General features: G+C 33.7%; 1 protein-coding gene across 1 annotated transcript; it reads right to left on the bottom strand.

Moving 5' to 3' along the window:
• Nucleotides 1–1,369: 1,369 nt before the first annotated feature.
• Nucleotides 1,370–21,375, bottom strand: LOC125677737 (uncharacterized). Its single transcript, XM_048915902.2, has 7 exons — nt 21,229–21,375; nt 17,694–17,784; nt 17,503–17,585; nt 5,371–5,496; nt 2,565–2,655; nt 1,987–2,165; nt 1,370–1,578 (listed from the first exon to the last, which is right to left on the bottom strand). Exons 1-7 carry the CDS (start codon nt 21,373–21,375, stop codon nt 1,387–1,389), a joined length of 909 nt encoding a protein of 302 aa, XP_048771859.2. The 3' UTR covers nt 1,370–1,386.
• Nucleotides 21,376–21,438: the final 63 nt, after the last annotated feature.

Here is a 21,438-nt window from a genome sequence, read left to right as displayed (position 1 = left end):
TAAAGAAAATTTGCACACAAAAATATTTCACATGCATTCTTGGTATTTTCTTAAGAAGATTTTACGCGAGTTTGATTTTTGAGAGTTCCTGAATTTATCGTTTTTACTACAATTCCACTGCTTTTATCGCGATGTGTTTGGTGGTGCAGCGATTCCACTTTTTTAATCGCGATGTGTCAGGTGGTGCAGCGAGTTCACCGTTTTAAACGCGATGTGTTTGGTGTTGCAGCGATTTCACTGTTTTTATCGCGCTGTGTTACAACTGTAGGTGGTGCAGCGATTTCACTTTTTTATCGCGATGTGTTTGATGGTGCAGTGACTCCATTTTTTTTTTTATCGCGCTGTGTTTGATGGTGCAGCGATTCCACTTTTTTATCGCGCTGTGTTTAGCGGTGCAGCGATTCCACTTGTTTTTATCGCGCTGTGTTTGGTGGTGCAGCGATTCCACCGTTGTTTTTTTTTCCCGGGCTGTTAGGTGATGCAGCGATTCTGCTTTTTTATCGCGATGTTTTTGTTGGTACAGCGATTCCATTTTTTTTTTTAAATCGTGATATGTTTGGTGGAGCAGCGATTCCACTGTTTTCATTATACAAACAAGAAATTTATCATATTTTCTGATTTAAGTTGTATCTTTTCGTAATTACAAAAAAAAAAAAAAAAAAAAAAAAAAAAAAAAAAAAAAAAAATAATAATAATAAAAAAATGTTACATGTCGAAGTTGATAGGCCCGTATTTTTATTAGGAAGTAAAATATTACTGATAAAGCATTAGTAAATATAAATATGTCGGTATATGACGGAACTTGACGGTCCAGAAAAGTAATTAATTTCACTGTTGAACTCTGGGAAATAAAATGGCAGGCACTGTTACACCATGCGTCACTTGTATTCTATAGAAACTGGCAGATGCCTTATTGGATAATCTCTTAATATTGTCCCAAAGCATCCCCAAAGGAAAGCTGCCCTTCCACAAACACTAATGTGTATCTTCCATGTTCACATACATAAATTAAAAACGCATGCATTTGCTAAATTTTAACAGTACGCCTTTGTACTAAATAACAGCTGTATGCCAAGTAAAGTTGTCCTTCTAAACCACCACTCTTCGTGTGTTATGTCAAGAGTGTATTCAATTGTCAAGATAGTGTTGAGGAACAAAGCTATAATTAACAAGAACTTAAGACTTTTTCTACAATATGTGGAGCGGAAAAATAAAGGGGAAGAAAAACGAACAGAAAGCATTGGGTCAGATATCAATGTTAGAGATGTACAAAATCTGCTCTCAATAATACATGAAATCATTCACTCCTATTACACATTTTTGCAAACTCTCTATGTGTAGATTTTGTACACATAATAAAATATTGACATAGTTTTCTATCATCATTTATTTTTTAATCTTTTCACAAACGTACAGCTCGGTGTGAAACGGAACAGCGATGTCGTCATTTCCTGCCGTGAGTCCATGTCTATCCAAAATGGTCTTCATCTCACATCTGACCTTGGCTTTTTCGTCATCTTCCAAGGAAGCAATGACACTTACGGAGCAGAAATGTCCGATTACATCTTGTTCACGCCCCTAGAGATTAAAAGTTATACCGGTATTTCTGCAAAACATACTTTTTGTCCAGGTGTCCAATGTAAACAAAACTCCCGTCTCAATCATCACAACTTTGAAGATAAAATACAAGATACGTAGAATTCCAGCGGCCTGATGGGAAGGCGATGCACGGAATGCTTTAATATCTATTCAAACTTAATTCTTGTTACCTAGAAATATTACCTTGAGAGAAATATTCATACTTTAGAAAAAAAAGAAGAAAAAGACAATTTGGCTAAAATCTAGTACTTCAAACAAACAGAATAGAAAAGAGTTCGTTTCTGAAAAGTAGCATTCTTGCTTCTCTTTGTAACATCTAATTTCTGGGCTAAAAAGATAATCTACATGAAATACACTTGGTGAACTCGTGTACGTATTTTTTCTCACCTTTAAAAGTGTACCTGGTAAGATTTCATGTCGAACACACCGGAAGTGTGTACATTTTTCTATCACTTCCTTCCATTTATATGATACAGCTCGCGGTGTGTCACCATAGTAACGAGTTAATATGCCTTCTATGTCCTTCACCCACGGGACTTTCCAGTCCTTGTTGTTCCATACCATTACTGAGGAGGAGAGAGAAATTCTTCTAGTCATTCATTGTCAAACAAAAACTTCCAACGAAAAACCAAACAAGAAATACACGACCAGCTGAACATTAAATAAATGTTTAACAGTATTGATAGAAAAAACAACAACACCCAGACAAGACAAGTAAATCCAGATCATTAGCTTTGCTCTCATTTGAGAAATTCAGTAAACAAGGTCTTTTATATAACAGCCTATTATTTGAATCGTATTCCTTTTATATTCATTTCTATTTAGGGGAGCGGATCTTCACGCTACTTATATTGTAACAGTGCTACAAATCTATGCATCTGTTATTTTAAAGTACACATTAACGTTAGTATATAGTATGAATGGAATATATATTCTTATATTTCAAAAGTATAACAAATACCCACTTAATTTTCCTGCCGGCGTAAGGATCCTATTGATTTCATTTAATGACGTCATATTAGCAAACCAATGGAAACACTGCGCGGCCACTACTGCCTAAAAACACGAAATTCATTGATTTAAAAACGAAGAAGCAATATTAGTATGCACTAATCGGTTTCATTAAAAGTATTTCTCAATCGTAATACAAATCGTGCGTGACTCACGGCCATGTCACCAATAATGTGTTAGGATATGTTGCACATCGCATCAAAAAGCAATTTCAAACAAATAAAAAAAATCAACTCTTAGATTTTATGCAACTTTCACAGCTGTGGTAATCAAACTACATCTTGATAAAAACCAGTCAAGCTCGGGATTTTTATTAAGCCCCCCTCCCTATTCATAATTAATCAGTCAATCCAGAAGCGCTCTGACAGCTATCTCCACAATCAGAATTTTCACTTAATATGTCATTCATTTACTTGATCTAAACAAATGAGAGATTTCCCGATATCCCATAATCCTCTTGTTCTAATGTTGAATCACAAAGAATATTAAGCTGATCACAAAAAAAAATTCGCCTTCATTACGGCGCGGTCGATCAAACAAATAAAAAAGTCCTTCGTTGATTTAGAATTTGATGATTCAGAATGGGTTTACGAAAGAAAAAAACAAAAACAAAAGAAAAAGAAAAGAAAAGAACAAATCGTAGTTTTACTTGTTCGTGTAAAAGTTTTGAACTCTTCTCAGGCATTTGTATGTACAGTACTGATATCATTTCGTCTCCATGTTGGCGATTAATTCAGCTGGGTAAACGCAACTCTCGTGATCATACCGATGTGTAATTTGTCTAGATGCAAATGTACCATATTCTGATTTTGGTGTGATCATTTATAATCACCAAACAATACTTTGATTACGGGCCACTGAAAAAAGAGGGGGGGGGGGGGGCAAAATGATTGATGTGTGATGATGGAGATGATGACGAATAGAAGAGAAAAAAATGGCGAGGTTGTGGCGACACAATGGGGTATTGACACAACATGCAATAGTATGAAAACAACCAAGGTCAAATAATGTTATTACGCAATGACTGATGCATAGTTTTGTTCAGTATGATTAGTGCCACTCGTAAGCCGACGGTGTAATGGCGTAGAGCTCTGCAGAACTGTAGCTCTATGGAAAAAAAGGGAGCTGCTATAAATCGGTGCAACTTTTTTTCTGTGTACATTCAGATTTCATATCTACAGTGCATACATTTTACATTGCCGCTTCCAGATCGTAATATCTAAAACAAAAATCCTCTCTACAGTGGCGGATCCAGAGGGGGATTCCGTCAGAAAATCTTGCTAAAAAGGGTAAAAATCACACATTTTGAAAACCAAAATTAATGGGTCCCCTCCCCATTTCAAAAAATCCTGGATCCGCCACTACTTTATTTTCCACTAAATTTACTACTTATAAAGTGAAATCACCTATTAGAATAAGTGATACCGCTTATAATCATATAACAATGATTGTCACGAGATACATGTACATATCAAACCAACACGAATGCGCCCGCTGGAAACAAGTTCAAATCTAGGAATTTTGTATTGCTGTTGTACTCAAGATGGTGAATGTGGTTTAACGTATAGCATTCCCACGTTATGATCAACAAGTCTATATTCCAGATTTCAATTCAAAATGCCCATGGAAACTATGAATTGTTTAAATTTCCTTAGTCAAAAGGCCATGACTCTACTAACATTTATTCTACTGGATCCAAATACATACTTGATTTCCATATTTGCATAACATATCTATATTCCAAATTTCATTTCAAAATGTTCACGTATGCCAGAGATAATGAACAAAAACTGATTTTCTAAAAAAAAAAAAAAAAAAAAAAGGAAGTCCAAGTGGCTCAACTCTTCCAAAACTTATATAACTGGAACAAAATACAAATTTGATCTGAATATTTTCAGGACATATCTACATGTACATATATATCTCAAATTTCAACCCAAAATCCTCATATGATATAATGAGCAGAAACTTGGAATATTGTTCAAAATTTTTCTAAGTCCAAGGGGGGCATAACTCTGCCCAAAAAAAATTCAACCAGAACCAAAACAAAACTTCCATAGAAGATATCATTTAAATGAGGTTGAATATTATATCAAATTCACAGCTCTCCGAAGATACCAGAATTACTTTTCAACATTCAAGAACTTATCTCACGTCTAGAGGAACTATATTTACTTATTTCATAAGAATTACTTGTGTTTCAGATAACATGAACGGATAGTGCAGTAAATATATGAAGGATTAGAATAATTGATGGTATGATCTTGAGGTGGAGGTGAAAAGGTTTATATAATGAGTGGATCTGCAGCTCTCTGATCTATCTTTTCCTCCCTCCCAAAAGTCACAACTCTGCAGCAGGCAATGACAAAGATATGAAGGTGATGGCACCAAACTTCAACAAGGACAGCGATATCTGACGATGGTACAATGCAGTTATACAAAGCTGATAGAGATTATAGCATATATGGTGCTGTGGAGCAGAACATCATGTTGTCATCATTCTAGTTCAATCAACTACAAACCAAACACATTGAACAACCTCACCATATTCCGACTTGATATAACATGGCATGTCATCGTTATCACGCAATCATCATAGTATCATGGTCATAACAACAACAACAACACCCCCCCCCCATCATGTTAATGCAAATCTAACACTACACAATTGCATGATAATCAAATACTAGTTGGTCTATTCTAGGCTCCATGTGAAGTTTAGATATCAGAATTAAAATGAAATTTAAAACTGAAAATGACCTTGACACTTTCTGATGGGACGGGCATTTTTTCTGCACTGCATACTAGTGTGTCGATCCCTGGGCAGTTCTTTCTCAGGATCTCCTGAAATCCATCCATAGGCTCTGTGGCTAGGTACCCCTTGACCTAACAATGATAATTTCAGAAAAAAGAAATGAAGTCTTTCCTTGAACATATCATAAGGCTGGTAGACCATACACCTACAAATATGCAAAACATTCTCCTATATTCAAGTTTTTTTCTTCAAAACTAATCCTTATTGGGCCAGGAGAGATGAAAATCAATTTTGCATGGTGCACATAAAAGCAGAGTCAAGATATAGGAATGATGTTTTTATCCATCACCAAGTTTGGTTGGAAATTTTCATCTTGATGTAGTTACTCCAACTTGATGATAAGCCTTCAAAATGATATACTGCCCTTCTCACAAAAAATCTTAGTACCATGATAAAAAATATCTACACCTTATACTTGACTGAGTGCCAGAAATCTCCCAGAAACAATGTAAGTATACATTCAGAAATATACGAGTGAAGATGTATAAAGGAATTACAGCATCATAAAATTTACATCTTAATCTTAATTTTAAAATTTTAATCTTTGGCCCTCACAGTTATGTCTTCTTTGCATACAGTGCCTGAAATGTTCTTGTACTGGGAGAGAATGATGGGTAACACTGTATGCTGCCTGAATTGTAAAATTTTATGTCGAGTGATTGGATATATTTGAAAAATAAGTTTGTTCTCCTATTTCCACATTAATGTAAAACCAATAAGCAATATCAATCCATCTGATTTAATCTATGCTGCATACTCTGTACAAGTATTGTAGTACCCTTTGATCGATATTTGCTCTATGTGATGGTGTCAAAATTTACATGCAGCCAGTAAAATATACGCATCAGCTGTTGCTTTGTATAATTATAACAAATGATATAAAGAATTCAATGGAACATACATGTTTGAAGATGCAATTCATATCAATATCTTTCTTAGGCAAAACAGTCAATAAACTATTCAGTGAGTGTGGTGCAGATATGTCTTGATACACACCATGAGAAGGAGTAGAATTAACAGGAACTTAAAACCCCATACATGTATCTCAATTAACATGCAGTAATTACATAGGTGGTGAATACAGTATGCGTTAATTGTAACAAAAACAGTACAAATTCTGTAACAGCAAAGAATCCAGACCATTCACTACTGATAATCCAGACAATTCTCACTGCTAATCCAGACCATTCACTACTGATAATCCAGACAATTCTCACTGCTAATCCAGACCATTCACTACTGATAATCCAGACAATTCTCACTGTTAATCCAGACCATTCACTACTGATAATCCAGACAATTCTCACTGCTAATCCATACCATTCACTACTGATAATCCAGACAATTCTCACTGCTAATCCAGACCATTCACTACTAATCCAGATCATTCTCACTGCTAACCTAGACTATTCACTGTTAATCCAGATCATTCTCACTGCTAACCTAGACTATTCACTGTTAATCCAGGCCATTCCCATGGATAATCCAGACAATTGTCACTGCTAACCTAGACCATTCTCACTGCTAATCCAGACCATTCTCATTGCTAATCCAGACCATTCTCACTGCTAATCTAGACCATTCTCACTGCTAATCCAGACCATTCTCACTGCTAACCCAGACCATTCTCACTGTTAATCCAGACCAATCTCACTGCTAATCCAGACCATTCTCATTGCTAATCCAGACCATTCTCACTGCTAATCCAGATAATTCTTACTGCTAATCCAGACCATTCTAACTCCTAATCAGACTATATTAAAATCACTTATCTGCTAACAAAACTCTGAAAATTCTATAACAGCAGACAATCCAGACTAACTCACTTTCAACAAGACTGAGAATTCCATGACAGCTGAAAATCCAGGACATTCTCACTTCTAATCCAGACCATTTTCACTGTTAATCCAGACCATTCTGCACTGGTAATCCAGGCCATTCTTTACTGCTAATCCAAACCATTCTCATGACTAATCTAGGCCATTCTAACTCATAATTAGACTATATGAAAATCACTTATCTGCTAACAAAACTCTGAGAATTCTATAACAGCAAACAATCCAGACTAACTCACTTCCAACAAGACTGAGAATTCCATGACAGCTGAAAATCCAGACCATTGTCAATGCTAATCCAGACCATTTTCACTGTTAATCCAGACCATTCTGCACTGGTATTCCAGGCCATTCTTCACTGCTAATCCAAACCATTCTCATGGCCAATCTAGGCCATTCTAACTCATAATTAGACTATATGAAAATCACTTATCTGCTAACAAAACTCTGAGAATTCTATAACAGCAGACAATCCAGACTAACTCACTTCCAACAAGACTGAGAATTCTAGAATAGCAGCATATTCAGACCAACTCACTTCCTATAAGACCAAGATTTCTGTGACAGCTGAAAATCAAGACCATTCTCACTGCTAATCTAGACCATTCTCACTGCTAATCTAGACCATTCTCACCGTTAATCCAGACCATTCTCACCGCTAATCCAGACCATTCTCACTGCTAATCTAGACTATTTTCACTGCTAACAAAACTGTAAGAATTCTAGGACATCAGAAAATCCAGACCATTCTTTTACTTTTAATCCAGACCATTCCCATGCTAAGAAAGTCTCCTTCTTCCCTCAAAGATAAAGGCAATGTCTCTTTATTATTTCTCAATCTTGGCTATATATTTATATTTAGTTAAAGTAAAAAATTCCAAACAAAATTGAAAAATGGAGAGCAAACAATGAAGAATCAGTGTTCAAAATTGGTTTAAAACTTGGTATAGACCATGAGTCTATGCCAAAACAAGACAACATAGACCTCATCGAATTGGCATAGACCGCCACATCGAAAAAAAAAATATCAACAATTTTTTTTTTCTTCATTTACTTCTAATGTACTTACATGTATATAGAAAGCATATTTTCTTTCCATTTCCATAATGGTATCCTCAATTCCTCATAACATTTATCAAACGTCGACTGACCATGTAGAGGTCTTTGGGATAACTTTATTGCTTTAATTCTAGAAATTGGCATAGATAATTTGGTCTTTCTCAATTACATATGTACAATTGGCATAGACCAGTGTCATTTGACATAGACTCAGTCTATCAGTCTATGGTTAATTTCGAACACTGACAAATAAGTGAGTGAACAAAAAATAAAGTGTCAAGATAAGTAAGCACCCTCAAAGACAACAGAGCAATTAGACTGTTTCTCAGAAAATGAAAGTATAGCAGAGCAAAATTAAGTGAGCACAATTGCAAAATGAGAGTACACATAAGCAGAGCACACTGATAACTAAATATGACATAGTCTGGCATACTAAGATAGCACACTGATGACTAAATATGACATAGTCTGGCATACTAAGATAGCACACTGATGACTAAATATGACATAGTCTGGCATACTAAGATAGCACCCTGATAACTAAATATGACATAGTCTGGCATACTAAGATAGCACACTGATAATTAAATATTACATAGTCTGGCATACTAAGATAGCACACTGATGACTAAATATGACATAGTCTGACATACTAAGATAGCACTCTGATGACTATATAAATATGACAGTCTGACATACTAAGATAGCACACTGATAACTAAATATGACATAGCCTGGCATACTAAGATAGCACACTGATAACTAAATATGACATAGTCTGGCATACTAAGATAGCACACTGATAACTAAATATGACATAGTCTGGCATACTAAGATAGCACCCTGATAACTAAATATGACATAGTCTGGCATACTAAGATAGCACACTAATAACTAAATATGACATAGTCTGGCATACTAAGATAGCACACTAATAACTAAATATGACATAGTCTGGCATACTAAGATAGCACACTAATAACTAAATATGACATAGTCTGGCATACTAAGATAGCACACTAATAACTAAATATGACATAGTCTGGCATACTAAGATAGCACACTGATGACTAAATATTACATAGTCTGGCATACTAAGATAGCACACTAATAACTAAATATGACATAGTCTGGCATACTAAAATAGTACACTGATAATTAAATATGACATAGCCTGACATACTAAGATAGCACACTGATAACTAAATATGACATAGTCTGGCATACTAAGATAGCACTCTGATGACTATATAAATATGACAGTCTGACATACTAAGACAGCACACTGATAACTAAATATGACATAGTCTGGCATACTAAGATAGCACACTGATAACTAAATATGACATAGTCTGGCATACTAAGATAGCACCCTGATAACTAAATATGACATAGTCTGGCATACTAAGATAGCACACTGATAACTAAATATGACATAGTCTGGCATACTAAGATAGCACACTAATAACTAAATATGACATAGTCTGGCATACTAAGATAGCACACTAATAACTAAATATGACATAGTCTGGCATACTAAGATAGCACACTAATAACTAAATATGACATAGTCTGGCATACTAAGATAGCACACTGATGACTAAATATGACATAGTCTGGCATACTAAGATAGCACACTAATAACTAAATATGACATAGTCTGGCATACTAAAATAGTACACTGATAATTAAATATGACATAGTCTGGCATACTAAGATAGCACCCTGATAACTAAATATGACATAGTCTGGCATACTAAGATAGCACACTGATAACTAAATATGACATAGTCTGACATACTAAGATAGCACACTAATAACTAAATATGACATAGTCTGGCATACTAAAATGAAGGGTTTTACAGAGTGGCTTTTTATCTGAACAGTTTGATATACAAAGGGGATGTAGGCAGGGTGATCCTATTGCACCTTATTTATTCATCCTATGTGCAGAAATTCTTGCAATATTAATTAAACAAAACAAAAGTATAAAAGACATATGTATAGAAAACACAGAACACAAAATATCGCAATATGCAGATGATTCTTCACTAGCCCTTGATGGATCACCTGAATCGCTTTTTGCAGCTCTAGATACGATAGAATTTTTTTCCCAGTTTTTCTGTTCTAAGGATTAATTCTTCTAAAACAAAAATTGTTTGGATTGGTTCAAAGAAATTTTCAGATCAAGTTTTTCACCATACAAGATGGAAATTAGATTGGGGATCAACAACTTTTAATTTATTGGGTATTAATTTTTCAGTTGACCTTACAGAAATTGAAGATATAAATTTCGGAATTCAAATACCAAAAATCGTTGCTCTTACTGAACAGTGGAAAAGAAGGATTCTTACTCCCATTGGGCGGGCTACTGTCATTAAAACCTTGCTTATTCCAAAATTGAATCATTTGTTTATATCACTTCCTACTCCAAAGAAAGAAACAATCTCTTATTTATACAAAATTATTTTTGAATTCCTATGGAAATCTAGTGTAGATAAAGTTAAGAGGTCTGTGATAACACAAGACTATCTATCGGGTGGTATCAAGATGGTTGATATAAGCAATTTTATTACATCATTGAAATGCTCTTGGATTAAAAGGCTTACTAGGTCCAACTGTCAGAAACCATGGATGAATATTTTTTTTGCCATGTATGCATGGAAATTATATTTTAAAGAAATTATATGACTTTGGAGATAGTTTTATTGTGGAACAATTATGTGTTAAAAGCAATGTTTTTTGGAAGGATGTTTTTAATGCTTGGTTTTTTTATTTGAAGACTAGTCAAAATCTTCCAAATATTAAAAATAATTTTCATAATATTCCAGTGTGGTACAATTCTAATATTAGAATTGCGGGAAAACCTGTGTTTTATGAGAAATGGTATGAAAAGGGGATTAAAGCTGTTCAAGATTTTTTTGATACTGATTGTAACTTCCATACCATAGAAAAATTTCAGTGTTTATACAATCTTCAAGAAGTATGTGTAATGAAATACAATAGCATTATTACTGCAATTTCAAAATATTTAAAACGTCTGTCAATTGATAGACACTCAACCAAACAAAATGTTAATCCATGTATGCCTATATTTTTTGAACCAGTTTTATTACATGAAAGATGTTCTAATATTATTTACAATATCTTAAATGCAAAAGAAGATATCCCAACTTCTATGGGCAAGTGGAAAACTGAACTATCTTCATATGGAGTAGATGATATTTCAGTGCAAGATGAGTTTAAAATTTGTTTCAAAACATCTAGTGATTCTTCTGTTCAGTGGCTACAGTTTAGAATTTTACATAGAATTCTTCCTGTTGGTTATTATTTGAAAAACATTAGTGTTAAAACAGATGATCTCTGTAGATTTTGTACAAGTAATATTGAAACAATAACACATATTTTTACTTCGTGTAATAAGACCCAAACATTGTGGAGTGAGTTAAGTCTTCATATATATAGAAAAATTTCAGAAAGAATTGGTTTTAATGTGTCAAATATAATATTTGGTGAAATTCCACTGTCTTTAAATAATAAAGCTATAAACTTTATAATTCTATATGCTAAACAATACATATTTATCTGTTTAATGCAGAATAAAGAACCAAATCTTGTTGGATTACTATGTCACTTAAAGTTTAAATATCATGTAGAGAAATATGTTGCAATTCAAGCATTTAAAATACATAACTTAATTGATAAAATATGGATGAAGTGGGAAAATATTTTTGCAATTGATTAATTATTACTACATGTACTTGTCATTATTTTTAGTACATGTATTATTGTTATTATTATTACTTTCACTATTGTACAGCAAGTAACCCAAACCACAGGGAGATGTATGCATGTATGAAAGGTATGTTTCTGTGTAAGTGTTTGATGTATTGTATGTAACCAAAAAAATAAATAATTATAAAAAAAAAAAAAAAAAAAAAAAAAAATGAAGGGTGAAAAAAGAGAATGGTAGAAAGATTCATAGAAAAGTATAATTATTATACATTATCATGATTCATTAAGACAATTAATGCATACCTTTGTACATTTACATAAAACATTAAATTAATCAATGGGATATAGGTGTTCAATACAATATCATACAATGAAATTGTTATTGTCGAAGAGTTCATTTCTAACTACAATTTTTAAATCAACATGTTCTCCTCAAATGCTTAATAATTCACTTAAAAAAAAAAGAAGGATCAATTGAATATCATTAGATGATTTCCGTAACTTTAAAAAAAAACAAGGACATAAACTAATTCAAAATATTTGAATTATGCCAAATCTGGCCATAATATACAAAGTTATTTCCTTAACTCATTGTTAGATTAAAGAGTCTTAAGACATTTGATAAGTAAATGTCCTTAAAGAATTCCCGGTGTTTATATATACACTTAAGATACATATGTTGGCCAGCTGTATATATGTATCAAGATCTAATAATTCTTTGGTTTGCGACACACCTCCCTAGCCCCCACCCCCCACCCCTATACCCACGATTTATCAATGACCAAGTCGTAGGCATCACAGTGTGAAAGATATGACTCACACAAGAAAAAGCTAACAGACGAACGAATGGATGAACGGTAAAACCTGTATACATGTATACAATAATACAGCTTGCTAAAGGACAGACGTGTATATTAGCATGTAATAATTTACAGCTAATTTCGAAGTGGTCCTGCAGGGCTATGAAGTCATTAAAATACTTTGTTTAATTCAAAATTATTCAGAGAAATACAATTAAAGAATTCACCTGTATTGTATATTTCTATATATATCATGTATAGTTAAGAAGTCTGGCAAGATCTTGACAATTCCAATAAGGAAGATACTATAATGTGTTTACAGCAACACGAACTGCAAGACTGAGTAGGATTATTTGATTCACAATTTTCTTCAAGTGTATACAAGCTGTTACTCAAAATAAGAAGACACATCTGCGCAGTCGTTTCTAGAATGAAGTGTTTTGAAAGCTAGAAAGATTGAAGAGGGTTTACTTATATTGTAAGATACACCTGTTGTTTTCGTCACTCTTTCCTACAACAACTAACTACAGTACAACAAAATAACATTTAGAAGACAACTTTTAAAGAAAAAAATTAACATTCTTTATATAGTTTAAAATTAATCTAATCAAAGTTTCCTATGTATAATGAATACAAACTCTCTTTTTCTTAAAACCAAATTTAAAGTACCGTGCATAACACAGTTTCATTAGAATATTCATTCACATATACTGCACAATTCAGTTTATAAAATGAAATCAAAATTTTATTTTATTCAATGACAAATACAATAAATCATAATTCTTAAAGGAAATGCTGCCTCCCAAACAGACACCATGCAATTGAATGAGTTTTGATCCCCTATATAATAAAAAGTTTTATTCAGAAATTTTAAGTGTGTTTGGTGGTCATTTTGAAAATGATGACTTCAAATGTCACTGAGATAGGAAAACATTGAAAATTTGATGCAATTTTTGGTGGCCATTTTGAAAAATGCCGGATATTTTGAAAATTTCACATAAAAAAATCGCCATCTTAAACTTCTCTTACATACCAAATTTCATTGACAATGGACAGTGGGTTTTTGTTTGTTTGTTTTTTTTTCTTTTACAATTTTCCCATGGACTTTTAAGGTAAAAATGTTAAACTCAATGCACCTCCTTTTGATACCTCAAAAATTTATTTTCCCTTCCACATATTGCAAGACTTGAATGCTTAGAATCATCAATGATCATGGGCCTACCATACCATAAGACACTGTGAACTTGCACCTACCCACTTCTGAGAGCTAATTGCTCCCGACAAGTTTAGCTAAGAGAAAGAAAAGGAGAGAGAAAAAAGGATGATGATAATAATAATAAGAACTGTGCAAAAACAATAAGTTTCCAAACTTTATGTTAAGTTACATTCATTTGAATTGTGCTTTTTTAAGAAAAGGGAAATATTTAATAAGGACTATTTTTGCCAAGTCTTAGTGCTGAATACCAGGACTCTAAATTTATGCACAGGTACTTTGTGGATGATATTGACAATACCTATGTATTCTTTCAAGATCAGGTCTTCCAACAGTCTGTTGGTATTCCCAAGGCCACAACTTGTGCTCCTATATCAGCTGACCTGATTTTGTATTTTTACATGTATGAGGCAGAATTTATTCAAAATTTTCTACATGAGAAGAAAACAATTCCTTGCTATGGCCTTTAATCAGACACTTGCATATAGATAAATTGATGATGTTTTACCTACTAACAATTTTCACTTTCTTTCACATATCGATTCCCAAGTAACTTGAAATAAAAGGCATCACAGAGTCTTTCACATCTACATGCAGCTGTTTTAAATTTGGGAATTTTACTGAGCATAGATGTTTACCGCAAATGAACAACTCAACTTTATGACAAACAGGACGATTTCATGGGCTTCTCTAATGTCAACTCATATTCATAGCAGATATTCCATCATCACCTGCAGATGGTCTTTATGTCTCTCAACTGATTTGATAAGCAGAGCATGTTCTGCATATGATCAGTTTTCAATCAAGGCAGGCTACAAACAAGTTGATGTTACAGGGATTTCAACAAGCTTATTTAAAGTCATTTTTTTTTTTTTTTACAAATTCTATGGTAATTAACCTCTCATTAGGTCAAATATTTGTCTAAAACGAACATGTATTTCATACTACATCTTCTTAGACCATGCTTTACATAGCACATGTGACCGGTCAACAGGGGATGCTTGCTCCTCCTAAGCAGCTGACCCCACCTATGATGTTTCCAGGGGTTTGTGTTTGCTTTACTCTGAATTTTAAATCTTTGATAGGATTTACGAGATTGATCTCGATCACTAGTACTGTTTGTTACCCTGACCTTTCTGCTACACCACTATACATTAGAGATTATTATCCAGAGACCATGTGTCAACATACATATGTGTGCAGGAAAACATAGCCACAAACCTCTGACCTCAAAAGTGATAGAGGTCATCATTTGCCATAGTTAAATCTCAATTAAATTGTATTTGATGATATCAATCATTCACAAATAATTTTTACCATGCGTGGTCCAATTATGTTGACCTTTTTGACCCAATACAAGGGTAAATTCTAAAGCCATGGAGACACTTTGAGTGACTTTTTGTTAAATAGTATAAAAAGAAATATGATTTTAAATTTTCATTTTAATTCATTTCTGTTGGAATATTCCCAGCCATTGAACATGTTGAAATATAGTCATATTATATTTATAAAGATTCATGTATGCACATTGTTCACGTTCATGAGGAAATGGCTATCATTTCAATTGGTAAAGATATCGAAGGCAAAAACATTGGAAATGTAAATTGTTCTTTATTCACAATATGAAAGGCCTGGGCACTGAGGGTATGCAAGGCAATTATAAACATAGAAATGGCCTACAAACCTTGAATTGATATCCAAAATTCTCATGCCTTGCACAGAATTGCCATGAAATTTTATATTTCAAAACAAAATTATTCACACATAAGTAAATGTCTGGGAATTGGTGATTGATACATAAATACTAGAACATCTAAAAGGCAGCCATTTTCATTAAGACTCATCAATTTCTTTGAAAGATATCTAAGACAATCTCAAGAATGTTATGAAGAACCCCCCAACACATCAATACTATATCTCTGTTGAATTTATATGCCACAGATAAACTAGATATGTACATTTCTTGACCCAAAGTATGATTTATAGAGAAATCCTTGAAGCATGCACCACCCTCCAGGCTGAATAAGACTAATATACATCTATTCATATTCTACATGTTCTAATGAATAAATTTTTAATGACTTTTCCGTGTTCTTTATAGATTTGAGAGTTTCTCATCTAAACTATATGATCCACGATAAGGACAGGTCTCTCTACACAGATAAATCACAGAAAAACCCCAAAGTAGGCACATTACAGGAAAACGGATCACCCTGATTTATCACAATATCCAATCCCATAGGGGCTCGATCAATACAAAAGACAGCTATCTCTTTTTCATGTTCTCAGAATCAGCTTTTTAGTGATTTCACTTGCATTCTTTGTTACCAATTATCATGAAGCACATGAAACATTTTTCTTAGAACTGGTATCATGTTTCTGTTCAGAATGTAAATTTTGACAGGCAAATGTTTGGTTGAGATTTAATCTGAATGTGGGTGACATGTTTAATCTGGCACTTTATGGTTTTCCATAAATGAGTTTTTTGTGTTTTTTATTTTTTTTTTTACAAAAGGAAAGCAAGATGATAGTTTAAATCCTTCGATTGAACACAACAAGTCAAATTTAAGACAATAAAAACAAAAATAAATGCATATTGATAAAAATAACTTGACATAGCTTTTACACTGAAATATCACAATTAATATTTCATTAAAAGATAAATGATCATGTTCAATTCAAAATAATAATGAAATCAATATTTTCAAAGATCTTTCGTAATAAATACCCTGATTTTCACAACTACAGACCTTTATCACTGTAAAATTATTGTCTATGCTGCACGAGTCTGTCTTGGAGTCTAATGATAGAGAGCATCAGCTCATCGCTGAACACAGTTAGTGAACTCTGTTCTGAGTCTATAATATCCTCGCCCCACATTCATCATTGCTACACGTAAAACTGAGGTGATATCAATATTACACCCAGACAATGAAGTAATTCAAATGTTTCAAACAAACTCCCAAATAATGAAGACAAAATGTAATTCCATCATCCTAAAGACCTGATAAAATAATCATTTTCTATACTCTTGTTGAGTTTCTTTTCACATTTATCCATATTTTTAGTATCTAATTATTTTACATACATGTATGATATGAATACATATACTTAAATATACCTTTAAAAGAAAATTTTTATCAGCATGATTAGTATACTTATAGGCCAGCTTTAACAACAGGTCATTTTGATCACACACACAAATCTCTTGTAATTTAGAGTGCAAAATTATTAATATGATTAATTTAAAAATATCTTCAAAATGCTTGCTCCATAAAAAATCAAAATCACAAAAGAAGCATTCATCTGGTACTTCAAAAGAATTAATATCATATTATATTTAACCAATTTTCACTGCCTTGTCTCAACAATCAAAACAAAGTGTGGTAACTCTAGCGTTTCTCTCAATACAGTGAGCTACAAATTATTACCTACCTTTGGTAATTCCTTAATCAACTTCATGGTTAATTTTCCAGTTCCTGCACCAAGTTCAACACAGTCATACTTTGGACTGCATTCTGTGAAAAAAAGAAACAAATGTCTTACAACTATACAAATGAACACATTCATTCTCATATATGACAATAAATCTATTGTAACAGATTACTTCTAAAAATGTAAGTTACCATCGTCTGTTTGACAGCCCGTGATGATCGAAGCAATCAATTTAACAACTTCATCTGTGTATGTAGGGCGAAATCTGTCATAATTGTCTCCCTAAAAGTTTTTTAAAAAAAACACCAAAATTATCAGTAATGAAATTTACGCAGTAATATTTAACCTTTTTGGTACATGCAGTTCAGATTCAGATTCTTTATTTCCGTGAGCGCCAGGCTCATTGGATATCATATACATAAATACATTTATATAAACAAACAAAAATGGCATTATGGAGAGTGAGCAGACAACTATGTTACAACGATGTATAATTTAGATTATAAACAAATGATATCACACCATGTGATCTCGTGGGGTAGGGTTGATGAAATTTCAAAATGAAAACAACATGCATTCAGTGATTTTTTAATACAGTGATAAAAGTAGATATGGTTACTTGTGTGGGAATGGGAGAGGTAACTGTATATTCATCTATAATTTGTATCAATGTGTCTCAATGGCTCTGATGTTGGTGTAAGGAAACCCACGTTTGATATATAGGTACCATCATACTCAAACTATCTTTAGTGTTCCCTAGTATATAAGTTACATGTACCAATAATATATGTCAGTCAAAAGCTCTGCTGAGGTTGTTTTCCCATGCTGTGCATTAATACTTGCAAATTTGAAAGATAAAGCTTCATCTTATCTTTGGATTTTCTTTGCAACAACACTCAGGAAATGGAAATGGATTGGCCATGGAGAACACCAGAGTATGGACCACCGCTCTGACATAGCATTCAGATGGGAGGAGGAAAGTGGGCCTACCAAACACAACATGGAGAAGACTATCAAGCAAGGGAGGGGGCAGAAAGAGGAAGGATAGGCGAGGTGAGGAGTCCTTCAAGTCACAGAGCAAGGATCATACAACACATTAAACCAAAGATTAGCAAAAACTAGCAGTGCAATCAGGAAGCCCACGGGCCACACTGCCCACCTGAGTGACCATGTTACAGACTGAGACGAAGGTTCATATGAGTGAATCTTTATACCTTTATTGTGACTCAAATTTGAATCATTGTTTGGAAAAATTTTAATCTACATGTTCACTACAAGAGAGTACCCCAATATGGTTCATGAGAAGAAGAGTCTTACGCACACCTGCATAAAACCTTAATAAACTCGATAAACCATTTCCGAGCAGGTTGCCAAATAGTTGTTTCCCTTTGAACATACTTAGTATAATGTACATGGTTCATGAAAAACATTGAATCTACTAGAATCTATTACACTGTATTTGAATGCTTAGCCTTTTAAATATTTAAACACATTTTCCTACATATTCCTATCATTGTTGCTAGGGGTGAAACGATACAGTACCTTCTCGATTCCATTCGATACTTTAGTCTCACTTCGATGATTTTCGATTCGATACAATAGCATGTTCCAAATTCTTTATAATGCTAATATTTTTTTATGTTTCGTTTTATTTATTGCTCTCTGCAAATACATTCTACATAATATAAAAGCGTTTACCATAGAGCAACACTCTTATCACTTGTCTTAAAGCCGAAATGTCGCCATACCCAGGATTTATACATTGGGGGTGCATTTTTCAACTCGACTATGTCCATTTTGATACAGCAAAGTTTACTCGTACGTTGATTGGGCAATTTTCAATTCCATTGGCCAATCAGAAATCGTGTTATCAAAAACAATGTATAACTATGATTGTAGAACTGTATCGAACCGAAACAGACCCGGAATAAATCGAACATCGAATCGAGACCTCTACATCGCGATTCGGTCACATCGCGATACATCGTTTCACCCATAATTGTTGCCCCAATCCTTGCATCAAATATGACTTTCACAAACTTGAATCTTGCATCTTTACATTTTCCATATTAATGGAGAAGATTTTTCCCAAGTACCAGTGTAAAGATAATAATAATAAATTCAAATATATAATTAAATTTTAAAAACCCTTTTGTAGCCCAGTCCTGGCTCGGGGGTGGGTTATGATTTAAGGATATTTGAATCTGCACTGCAGGTGGATACTCGCACAATTAATTTGACAAACAAATCTAGAGTAGTTTTTTAAAAAAATTAAAAACAAGGAAAATTCCTCTATATATATCGTACATCATACCAATAAGTGACGCTAAATCCTGATTGTGGCCCTGTCATGACTGCAGATCAAGCTTTGAGTTTACAGCAATTTAATTAATTCTATTAATCAACATATTGTACAATTGTTTTCTTTTCCTAATGAGAAGATTCAATTTTATGGTTCTTCATTTTCGTCTATTTGAGGGTTGAGGATTCAAATCACACAAAAGCAATGAAAATTAATTCCCATGAAAATTGATAGCTTTACAACAGTTGTATGTGCATATATATGGCACGTGCTGTATTACAAAGACCATATATATCATGGGACATGGATAGCCATCAAGACAATTTGGGGATAAAATTTGGGTACAAGGTGGAACAAGGGATACTATTATTATAGTATTATATGATCTTACAATGTACGTACATGTACTACATTATTGGTGTACAATACATGTATAATATTCCTGAAGCAAGGTTGTCCCTTGAATTAGTACAAGTAATTCTGTTGTTTTCTGGTCTAGATACGTTATATACAAATCTCTTTATTATTTGAACCCGGGCCCCCTGAATCTCTAGCCTGGCACTCTACCAACTGAGCTATCTGGCCACCGTGACTGTCAAATCGGATGGCTGCTGACCGCTACACATGTAATTCTGTTCTTATAATTATGCTTTATGCACAAATTTCTTTAGTTTGCATACTTTTACTTGTTTTACTGTTTGTACTATATTATTCTTGGGGCCCTTGAATGGCAATAAACCACCAGTATATACCAGGGCTCGAAATTAACATATATGCCCGTCAGTCTGTGACTGGTTAAAAGTCTGGCGGACTGACTGACATTTGTTTTAGTCAGTCTGATGGGACTGGTTAATTTTCTAAAGCATCATCTCGGAAAATATACTTATGAAATTTTATACACACATTTGGCATGCTTTGATCTATAGATATCAGACGAATCTGATTCGTAAATATAAATCCCACATTTAAGTGTTACAATATTGTCTGAGGCATATTGAGTTAAATTTCATTTTAATAACATTAACGAAATATGTTTAATTACTTCTGGGAAACTCTGTTGGACTGGTAAATTTTTCTACGGACTGATTGAAATTATACCCCATCAGTCCGGCTGGACTGGTGACAAAAAGTTAGCTTCAAGCCCTGTATACCTATCTGGAGTCTGAAATATCCGATGTTTTCCTGGCTTTTTTATGATTTTGAAAGCACAGTAAATATCAAAATCATAAAAAAAAGCCAGGAAAACGCAAGATATTTCTACTGAGCGATTTAAGGAAGCTGAGAAAAAGGCTAAAGGAATCTGCACTAGCTGAGACTATCTGGCTACATGAACCACAAGCCTCTGGTTCGATTTCTTTAACTCTAGTCTCCACTTTAAGCGAATATTGTAACTTTCAATCACTTGTCGTCCATTAAACTCTTACATCAACAAATCCTGTTTTTGCTGTGTCATGAACGGAATCTGACATAGTTCTGAGACTGATGACACTTGCTGAAGATGAAGATGGAATGCTTTGAAATTGTTTATAAATCTGAAGCAATGAACATAAATATCGACGACTACAAAGCATCACTCATCGGTCCCAAGGTAACTTCTCCGTCTCCTGGTTACTGCAATCACAGACATACACTGC

The sequence above is a fragment of the Ostrea edulis genome, chromosome 3, assembly GCF_947568905.1.
Source record: "Ostrea edulis chromosome 3, xbOstEdul1.1, whole genome shotgun sequence".
In the NCBI taxonomy this organism is placed as follows: Eukaryota; Metazoa; Mollusca; class Bivalvia; order Ostreida; family Ostreidae; genus Ostrea; species Ostrea edulis.
Note: the sequence above shows the minus strand (reverse complement) of the source record. Positions and strands in the feature narration are given on the sequence as shown.

Excerpts from the sequence above, each read along its gene's own strand:
- LOC125677737 (XM_048915902.2), bottom strand. The coding sequence starts at position 21,375 with ATGCTTTGTAGTCGTCGATATTTATGTTCATTGCTTCAGATTTATAAA. Across the intron at positions 17,586-17,693 it reads GGGCTGTCAAACAGACGATG|AATGCAGTCCAAAGTATGAC; the intron begins GTAACTTACATT and ends TTTTTTTCACAG. Across the intron at positions 2,656-5,370 it reads TCCCATCAGAAAGTGTCAAG|GCAGTAGTGGCCGCGCAGTG; the intron begins GTCATTTTCAGT and ends TCGTGTTTTTAG.